The following is a 10102-nucleotide window of genomic DNA, read 5'->3' as shown; positions in this document are numbered from 1 at the left end:
TCTTAAGTGCACGATAGTATTCACTGTCTGTTGAGATACATTCGAAGAAATGCAAATTCAAGTACAATCCCTTTATCAAAAAATCTACCCAAACAAAGAAATATCCATATAGTTATTTTTGCGATTTGCCGCTCTAATTGTAGTTCGTCTGACCCCAGTCGTTATCAAAAGTACGTGAAGACATATCTCTGCAAACAATCCACTGGACCATATCAAAGACAAGCCCTATCGTTGCTATTTGCTAGGGCTCTTTTCTTGTACCGGTTTCAAATTTCTATACGCACAGAGCGAGTCTATTTGTTCATCTGGGACACAGCTTTAATTCCCCTTCTCGGGTTCGTTGTGTGTCCGCAGTAAGCTTTGCTTTTTATACGTGAATGAGGCTATAGACTGAAATAAGTTAAGTTCTTCCAATACGAGTTGTGAGAGTAGCGTAAGCACTGATTTTCAATAGCCAACCTTGCACAATATGTAGTTTTAAGCGACAGTCTAAAATATTTGCTTCCGTATACAAAAAGTGTCTATATTTATGTACAATACGACAAGAACTAGGTTTGCTGCTTAGCCAAGAATTTATTATGTGTTAATTAGTTAGCCCAGTGGTCGGCAAACGCCGGTACCGGTCCGCGAGGAGTTGGCTAGCGGTCCGTAGCAGGGTTGTCAGATTTAAATTTTGTTTAAACACAAACAGTACGTAAAACCTAAAAAAAGTATTTGAAACACATTTAACTTCGTTCTAATAGCCTACTACTCCATGGTTGTTTGGTATGATCAAAAATGCAAATTAGTTTACAGCTCTCGTGAGGTTCAAAACAACTAGTGTTTCCTGGCCATATGCGTTACATAGATCGTTCACAACATCCATAATGCAAATTTTTATTACGAAATTTACTTCTAGTACTTACAATATATCGAAAAATGGGCTAAAATATCATGTGATTTAATTTTAAGCGTGCTCACCTTAAAGTACAATATAATTTCATGCAAAGAATGTTTATAAACTATGCCCCATATTGAAATAATTTATTATTCTGATATTTAGGCAGGAAAGTTTTCGAAAAAACGTATGTATAATAATTAGTTTTAGCCTCTATAGTTGTAATGTAGACTCTATAAAATGACAAAAAAGTCAAAAGCCTAATGATTTTTCTGACATCATTCTGGCAAGCCTTGTACGGATGTCCCATACATTCTATTCCATACTTCTCAGGTGTCGGTCTGTGGTTCCTACTTTTTTCATTATTTTTTTTGTTTTTACAATACATAGGCTAACTATCAAAAGTGTCTTGTAGGGCCTGGTCAAAAATGGGATCATACATTATTATATGTTATACAAAAGTGTGACTTCTTTTGAAAGAATGCTTTAAATATCCTTATTTTGACAAGCTGGTAAGAATATAGGAATTGGCAATAATGGTATACAAGTGTAATTTAAAAAAAACCGTGAAGGCCTAAAAGTTTTATTCAAAATGAGCTGCGGTCTGCGGGTTAAACTAAATTGTTTGGCTGGCCGGATGCCGCCCGCTCGTGTCAGTAAGTTCAATAATTCCTAGATGGGAGAACCTCTTTGCGGCAAAGCAAGCATAACGTTCGCATCGAAAGTTGCAATAAATTTTCTTTCCTGAACATTTGTTGTTTTTTAAGGCCGGTCCGCGACAAAATTTTAGTTTTAAACCGGTCCGCAGTGCAAAAAAGGTTGCCAACTGTTAGCCAATGACCACGATCACAGCATTGTCTTTTTGTGTTATTTTATCCTTTTACGTAAGCATGAAAAACAATGGTGTGGCCTAATTGTTAAACGTCGAAGGAGAAAAATAAAGAGAGCACTGACTAATTAAGTTAAGATAAGAGGTTATAGGTACGAGAAATAAGATTGGGAAGAGGAATGCTACTTAACAATGGAGTTTGCGTTGCTAGGATTATGAATAGTAACAACCATGGAAAACGTAATCGTTTGACGCCACTTTCGCAGCAGTTGAACGATAACCAACGTTTAATCACTTTTAGTTTTAATAAATAATTGCTAGATTGTTTATCCTTTTTTTATAGTCTTATAGGCGTTATTTTTTGGTGGTTTATTTTGTCAAGCCTGGGGGTATACACATAGTATATTTTTCATCCTAGAACAGAGCTGGATTTGATTTGTTGAATAATATACCCTATTCCAGGGGTTCCCAAACCTTTTTTGCTCGCGGCACACTAAAAAAATATTCGCGACACACTTTTAGCAGAACAACAATATAGTAATTTTACTATTGACTTAACACACAAAAAACTATATGTAAATATGTTTAATTTGAAATGGGTAGTGCGTATTTAAGTCTAAAAGGCTTGCGTGTATATATGCCTATTGAATAAAAATACTCTATTTTCCGATATTACCAGTTTCGCGGCACACTTGGCAATCTCTCGAGGCACACAAGTGTGCCGAGGCACACATTTGTATACTATGACAATCTCAAAAATAAAAGTTTTGTGCATATAGGCTAATCTTTATAATACGTTTTTTTATTCCGATGATATGTATTCAGTATTTAAATATGAATTTCACAATAAAATAGCGGCCCTATTTGTAGTTAGGCTGATATAACTTGCAATCTCTATTCACGTTTTTTCGTGTTTTGCACTAATCTATAGGCTACCGTCTTTGCAATATGGCCGACTTGGCCGTAGTATCAATAAGTAGGCTTCCACATCTTCAAAAGCATATAGATGGGATATACATGTCACTCAAAGTGCATTTTCTGCACACTTAGTTGAACTTTTTTCCAAAAAACCTTGATTCAGTTAGTGACGAACAAAAACGAGATTTTGAGCAACTAAACCCCACAACCAAGTGTTTTAGAATTCCATCATAGAATTTCTATGGCGATGACAGGAGTTATGTGTATTAAAAAGTTATATGTCAGACGTTTTTACGGGCCATGTAGCACAGCTGTGCATTGTTTTTAATGCGTTTTGACGGAAAATTTAGATTTGACTACATTTTGAAAATGTGATGTGCTAGAGAAAAATTAATGGTATATTCGAAATAAGCGCGAAAAATACATCTGAGATGAAATACTCACATTCACGTTTAGAAAAAAAGTTAACATTTGTTGACCAGTGTAACTTGCAGAGAGTTCTAAAGGTTAGTAGGAATCAGAAATCATACTGCTTGTATTCGATATCCTCTTTTGGACACAAACTCTAATTGTTTTAAAAGAGGCTCCATATAAAGAATAATTGCCAACCGCTGTCCTAAAGCCTAGGCCCTAGCAGATGCGGATCCATTTTTACGTTGTTCGCAAATCGTCAGACGCGGTTGAAGTTGCAAGCGGAGATTCACGTGTGTAAACCAAGGCATTTTAAATAACACATTTAATGATGCCTGTGTTTGTTGAACATTCCCAGGCTTGCGGGTTAAATTTTTATGATTTTTGAGTTGATTTGCCATAATCAGATTGCCTTGACTCAAGATTTAATTACTAAAATGGGCAATGGGTGTATTTCGACGGAAGAGAAGGGTTCAACCGTCACATGCAAGTTTGAGATCAAGGTAAGTAGGCTGCAACAATAAGTATCACTTAATATTACCGCAAACAAAACTTATTCGAGTCTAAATGGATTAAAAAAACACAAATGCTTTGTTAAACAATATTCAGATATTTTGTGCTGATATTGTATGTGCAGGTAACTTTTTTAACAGAGTGCCTATTTTAACAAAGTACAGTATATTTTTTATTTCGCTAGACGTCTCGTGCCGTCCGCAGTGCAGGAACAGATTCCAGCGTATATTTGGAAATGATCGGCGACGGAGGACTACGGACTGGTTGGATAAAGTTGGACAACAAGCTGTGGGACGATTTCGAAAAGGGGACGGTCAGTCGATTTAAACGACAAGTTGTGGACATCGGAGAGCCAATTGCGATCAGAATAGGTACATGAGGAACGAATTCAGTTGACATTTTAGGGTGATTTAAAAAAAATACCGCACCTTGTTTGTTTCAACAACGACTGGTGCCAGTTACACAATAACACTGTTGTCTGTGTTCGAGTGTTGTAATGACGTAATCAACAACTCAACTTTAGTGCGGTGAAGTCATTCAGTTGGAATAATTTGACTATAGTATTTTGGGAAAAAAATAAATTGATTTATTTTGTACCACTACAAAAGACTTAAATGTGAGAGATGAAACCAGTTTACCGAGTTTAAAATATTGAATTTTAAAGCCTTTATTTAAAATTGATTTTGTGGACTTGGCTTGTCTTGGGCAAGTAAAGATATGGATTCCAAACTTTTGTAGTGTTGTATGTTAAAAATGAGGAGCCTTGGACCTAGTGCTATTTTGCACATGGCTTGACGTGGACTTCATAATGTGTTGTTTTTAACACTGTTGCTTGCAACACTTTGTCAAGTGAGATCTTTTACTTGCAGATTTGAAGAATAGAACAAGGACTGACGAATGGCATTGCGATAATGTGACAGTTCATATGGCAGGGACCGTCACGACATTTCCAATCAACGACTGGATTGAGGAGGACATTTTCGAAGTGACTAAAAATGGTTTGTAGCTTGTTTTTGTGGAAAGTGTGTGTTATACTTTAATAAACCTGTTATAGATTTTCAGAGAAAATCAAAGCGAAAATGATGAAATGAAATAAACATTTCTATTGTGAAAGTCTAACTCGAAAGTCTAAATTTAACCTATATTATGTCTAGTCCAGTTACCCCATAAAATTCCGGATTCCGAGTGCGGTAAATGGCTTGTTTCGATGAGAAAGCGACAAGTCGAACGAAATTCGCGGCGATTTCAATGGGAACCCCAACAGCATCCGGAAAGTCCCGGGTGGGACTTACCCCGACATGCGAATGCCGCTACTCTAAGCGAACTTCCTTTGGCGTTAAGGGGAAGGAAATATTGGAAACGAAAGAAAGAAGCTCTTCTAGTCGGAAAACAAATTAAATCAAAAATAAAAAGTAATCCATATTTGAAATATCTCCATTAAATGACCTTGCATTACATTGGTCTTTTTTGTTGCTTTTGGTAGCCACGTTCGGCGATTTTCAAGAACTGAGCGACTACAAACAACTCAATACCTTTGCCGAGAAACCGAAATTCTCCAAAAGGTATATAACGAATGGGTTTTAAAGGAATATATTGGCGTACCAGTGCGTTCTTTTCCTATTAGTTTTATATAGCATTGCTCATGTTGAATAAAAAAGAGTCCATAACTCCTTGAAAAAATATGTTTTACTTCGTTCTTCTACCAACTTCATTTGAAATTAAGTTGGCTGGATGACCTTTCTTTCGGCGACCAGATCCTGAATGGAGTGTGTCCTTTGGCGCTCGAGAGGTGTTCAGTCGTACCAGAAGGTTGTTGCCTTCACAACGATGATGTCATCGCCTTGATGAGGCAGGGAAAAACGTTGGAAGAAGAAGTGGAAGTAAAAAATAGTGCTGCAAAAATGGTCATTCATAACGAAAAAAGCATAAACTCATACTTTCACAGTCATTACCATTATAACATTGTTTGCTTATAATTTTCTCGCATTTTCTTATCTGTAGATTTATGCTTGGCCGTCTGAATGAAGCACATGGTAAAATATTTAGCGTGGATAACTTAAAGTCTATTTGGTAGCTAATAGACAAGCATTTTTAGAACCGTTGTTTTAAACGCTGTTGTAAATCCTTTTTTAAATACGAAGAATTGACAATAATTTTGTGGCAATAGCATTACAAAGGTAACACAGGAGGTATATTTTTACCATATTTTATATGTATAAGGAGGATCGTTAATCGCTGAGCGGGTATCAGAAGGTTGGAATATAATTTAAAGTGCATTTTACTTGTCATGAGGACGAATTCGTTATACAGTGTAAATGCCTTGGATTTAGGCCGGTCGCATTTACATTGTCGACTGTGGAAAACATCTGGCTGGAGTGGATCGAATCGAAGGGAGAAATTGCTGCGATGCGATTGCCTTGTTCTATCTCAACATTGAGAATCGCCTAACTCCGATTGCTATACAGCTGGTACCTGGAGACCGAGAATACCTGTTTACACCCAATGATGGCAAAGACGACTGGCTACTGGCCAAAATACACTTCAAGTGTGCCCACGCTAACGTGCATCAGGTGAATAAAAATAACTTTGTTTTGTGCTAAACCTAAACTAACAAAAACTAGCTTTGTTTTACAAATGTTTCACCCCTTGCTCGTCTTATTTGGTGGCCGACAATAGCATATTGGATGCACCTGTTAACTTCGACATATCAGCGATAAATTAACATTTAGTGAACATGGCGTGACTTGGGTCCTTGTAAAAAACGACTTTATAAAACTAATTATATACTTATTTTGTTTGGCCAAAGTAATTTTCTGAACTTCACATATAAAAGTGACTAAGTGCTATACATTCTATTACTATTTAATTGTTACTTACGTATTTACAGTTTAGATAGGATAAGAAAGACTCCACTTAGGCCTACATTTTATGTACATTTGTCAAGACGTATAATTTTTGTTCGCAGCACACTGCATTAGGTCAATTTGTTATTCATTTAAATTGTATGTCGGGTAGTATTTTTTCAAACTAATGTACAAGAGACTTGCCTTTTCCTCATGGTGAAGTGACTATATTTTCAGTTTGTGTACCGCTACCTACGTACAATCGCCGTTATGGAACCTTTCGCTCTGGCGACTTTTCGATGCCTGCCTCGGTCTCATCCGATTTGTCGCCTCCTGCTGCCCCAGTTGACCGACACTGTGGCCTTGGCCACTTCCACACGAGAATCTCTTCTTAAAGTCGACGGCTCGCTGCGAAAATCACTGGCAATTTGTAAAGACTGTATTTCGACGACCAATTAAAATGGGAAAAAATCCCTTCTGAAGTTTTTGCGTTTTGTTACAGCCGGAGGGTCCCTTCTCGTAAAATACTACAAAGCGTTTTCGTTAGAGGATCTAAATGTACCCAAGAGTTTGGAAAAGCAAGGTTTGTATCATTTTATAGGATAACGTTACTGTGTAGTGTGTACCTTATTGAATGCTATTTTTTTTAATAACATTTAACCTACAATTTACCTGCAAAATAAATATAATTTATTTATTTATCTTCCTCAAAAATCATAATACAAAGTTTGCATGTCATTATTGCTAGCCTAACACTGAAGTTGAAAATCGCGAATTTACATAAAGGCCATTTTTTTATCTTTTATAATTTCAATTATCAGATTTACATTGTGTTTTTACTTCAGGCCTGCACGACCATCTTAAACTTCCGGGGTTTTATTACCGTGACGATGTCGTTCGCCTTTGGAAAGTTATGGAAGACTACGTTGCAAATATTATTACTCGATATTACGAGTGTGATAAGGTGCATATAAGTTAAATGTAGTTATCAAGCCTTGTCCCTGTCAGAAACTATGCAATATCATGTCATTTTTATTCAGGATGTTGTCGACGATTACGAGCTACAAGGTTGGGCACACGATGTCGCTGCCGAGGGATTTGGTTTAAGTGAGGGAAATACAAAAGGAATGCTAGACAAAATTCAATCCATTTCAGAACTGGTATACAGTGTATTTTTGTTTTAGAGCGTAACCGATTTGTATATTTTAAGTAAGTTCGCTTACACAAGATGAACAACTTGCTAATCAATTTAAAATCAGTCATTTTGCTATAGATACATCCTGTATCTTAATGGTTTGAATTGGAGTGTAAGTAAAACCATAGATTCGTTTTTACCCCCTTAAGGAGATTTCAACAACTATTGCTACTTTTGTTGGGTAAGATTAAGGTGTTACACTTGTTAGGAAAAAATATTTACAGTTCAAAGGCTTAACTATAAATTTCTGGAGCACAGGCTTTTCATTTGGCCGCAAATCGTAAAAAAGTGGGCTCGACAAATAGAAACAAAGCAAAATACAATAACTTCAAAATTATCTCGCAGAACTGTATAGCATTGAATAAAATAGTTAAATAAATAATATTATTAAATTGGCCGAAGAGTATGGTAAACGATCATTAGATAAATCTTAAACTGTTGTCACTCACATATTATTTGGTTAAATATTTACTTAATTCTATATTTGCAGGTGGAAATTTGCCTCAAGGTTTTGTTCACGTGCACTGTGGAATATAGTGCGACGAACCGCGGCATGTTCGACGTGTATGGCTTTGTTCCCAACGCGCCGTGCTCGATGCGTCGGCCGCCCCACAAGAAGGGTCAGGTTAGTGGTTTTGAGCATCACCTGGAACTTGACGATCTCGATAAGGCATGGGCACGGCCTAAAATGGTACGAGACCGTCACAAGTAAAAATGTATTTACCGGCTGCATACTAACATTGATTGCACTGCGATTATACAAAGCGATAACGTCAATCAAGAGATATAGTCGAGTTAGACAATAAATGAAACCATGAGCCATCGAAGAAACATATAGTACTTCCTTTTTCTGTTGAGATTAGGGATGTCCGGTATCGGTGCTGATCCAAAACATTAATATAAGTATTTTAAATACGATTTGCGATTTCCACCTTAAAAGGTAAATTAAAAAAAGTAAGTTACAACAATATGTTTTTAAACATCTTAGTGCCAAAGCAAATTTAACTTGATAACCTGGGAAAAAATACCTTTGAACGTTTTATTTTTATTTTTATATGTTTAAATGTATGAGCATATCAATGACGTCATTGGTATCGGATCGGATCGTGATATGTTTGGTCTAAAATAACGGGTATCGTTATTGGATAAAAACATCAAGTACTGGACATTCCTTAGTCCGAAACTTATTTTAAAACGAAGTAATAAACCGGACAATGTTGTTCAGGCCTGCCATAGAGTTAAAGGGAAAAAGGCCTAAGGTTTTACAGATGGCTAATCTAAAAAGAAATGAATCTCGATAGCTTGCCGAGAACGAGAAACTGGATTTAAAAAATAATAAAACGCCATAGGATTGCGAATCATGAAAAAGTGCCAATAATCCGCCGTGCAATTAATTGAAAAATATTGGGAATGCCTGGGTTAAAAAAAAGTGTTCCCAATAACAAACAGCGGAGGTCACATTTGAATACTTGTTTGTTTATCTTTTAAAGTCTTATTGGCTATCGAAAGCGATACATTATTTATTGTACAAATAAGATTCGTTCCTCCAAAAGACCTTAAAAGAATCTATGTGTGTGTGTGTGTGTGTGTGTGTCAGTAAAAACAAGCCATTATCTTGCTGCGTTTTATTTTCAACAGGCTAACAAGCAACTGATCATGGAATCTCTACCAGCCGTTGACGAATGTTTAGGAATGATTAACACCGCCCGTGAATTATCAGAAAGCGCGTACGGCGAGGTAAGCATACATTTTATAATTGTTAGCAAAATACACATGTATACTTGTTTGTTGAAAGTTGTCTGTTTAAATAAAAAAACGTATTTGTTAAATCAGTTAAAAGTGTCATTTTTAATTTATTGTCCTTGATGTTCTATGTTTTGGCTCCAAGGTTCACACAACTGTTCTTACTGGTGCACAAATTTATAATTGTTTTTCAGTTACAACTTCAAGATGGAAATACAAACGGCGATACACTTAACTTGGCTATCAGAGACGGATTTAAAGAGCACCTTCAACTAATTAAGGATTCGATCCGTAACCGAAACAACTCTTTGGAAATGCCTTACACATGTTTGCTTCGAGTTGTAGAATGAATTTTGTTTTATTGTGTTTTATTATTGTGTCAGGAATATTTTTAAAATATTTTTTCTGTCTTTATTCTTTTCGCTAGTTTATTTTTTGTATTTTATTGGTTACTCTACTTAACCCTGTTTGCCATATCTATATTTAGAACACCTTTTATTAACATAAAATGAAATTACTCGTCTTATATTGTAATTTATGTTATGCAAGATGAAACATTGGCCAGGTCAAATACGGCATTTACCAGTATAAATGTCGCCTTGTAAGTTTGCTGAAGCTTCGCGTCAAGGCCGATGATTTAAAGTTAAACAACATACCGTATTGTGACAATTTACACTTTACCCAAAACATCATGTTACGGATAGCGTAATATCTTGTTTGGAATGCTAAATAATCTATCGGTAGCCTGGCGTGACATGAAAAGCTACATTTTG

General features: G+C 36.1%; 1 protein-coding gene across 1 annotated transcript; it reads left to right on the top strand.

Moving 5' to 3' along the window:
• Positions 1-3395: 3395 nt before the first annotated feature.
• On the top strand, positions 3396-9851 carry LOC146137954 (allene oxide synthase-lipoxygenase protein-like). Its single transcript, XM_083394024.1, has 14 exons — positions 3396-3538; positions 3733-3919; positions 4418-4546; positions 4703-4960; positions 5032-5110; positions 5272-5428; positions 5879-6118; positions 6629-6821; positions 6894-6974; positions 7237-7355; positions 7432-7551; positions 8077-8211; positions 9225-9323; positions 9524-9851. Exons 1-14 carry the CDS (start codon positions 3413-3415, stop codon positions 9677-9679), a joined length of 2079 nt encoding a protein of 692 aa, XP_083250150.1. The 5' UTR covers positions 3396-3412; the 3' UTR covers positions 9680-9851.
• Positions 9852-10102: the final 251 nt, after the last annotated feature.

The sequence above is a fragment of the Ascidiella aspersa genome, chromosome 7 (assembly GCF_963924565.1).
Source record: "Ascidiella aspersa chromosome 7, kaAscAspe10.2, whole genome shotgun sequence".
Lineage (NCBI taxonomy): Eukaryota > Metazoa > Chordata > Ascidiacea > Phlebobranchia > Ascidiidae > Ascidiella > Ascidiella aspersa.
The sequence above is the reverse complement of the archived record's forward strand: the minus strand, read 5'-3'. Positions and strand labels throughout refer to the sequence as shown.

Bases quoted from the DNA above. Each gene is read 5' to 3' on its own strand.
- LOC146137954 (XM_083394024.1), top strand. From the start codon at position 3,413: ATGATTTTTGAGTTGATTTGCCATAATCAGATTGCCTTGACTCAAGAT. The intron at 5,429-5,878 runs GTAAAAAATAGT...CCTTGGATTTAG, and splicing joins CGTTGGAAGAAGAAGTGGAA to GCCGGTCGCATTTACATTGT. The intron at 6,119-6,628 runs GTGAATAAAAAT...CTATATTTTCAG, and splicing joins CCCACGCTAACGTGCATCAG to TTTGTGTACCGCTACCTACG.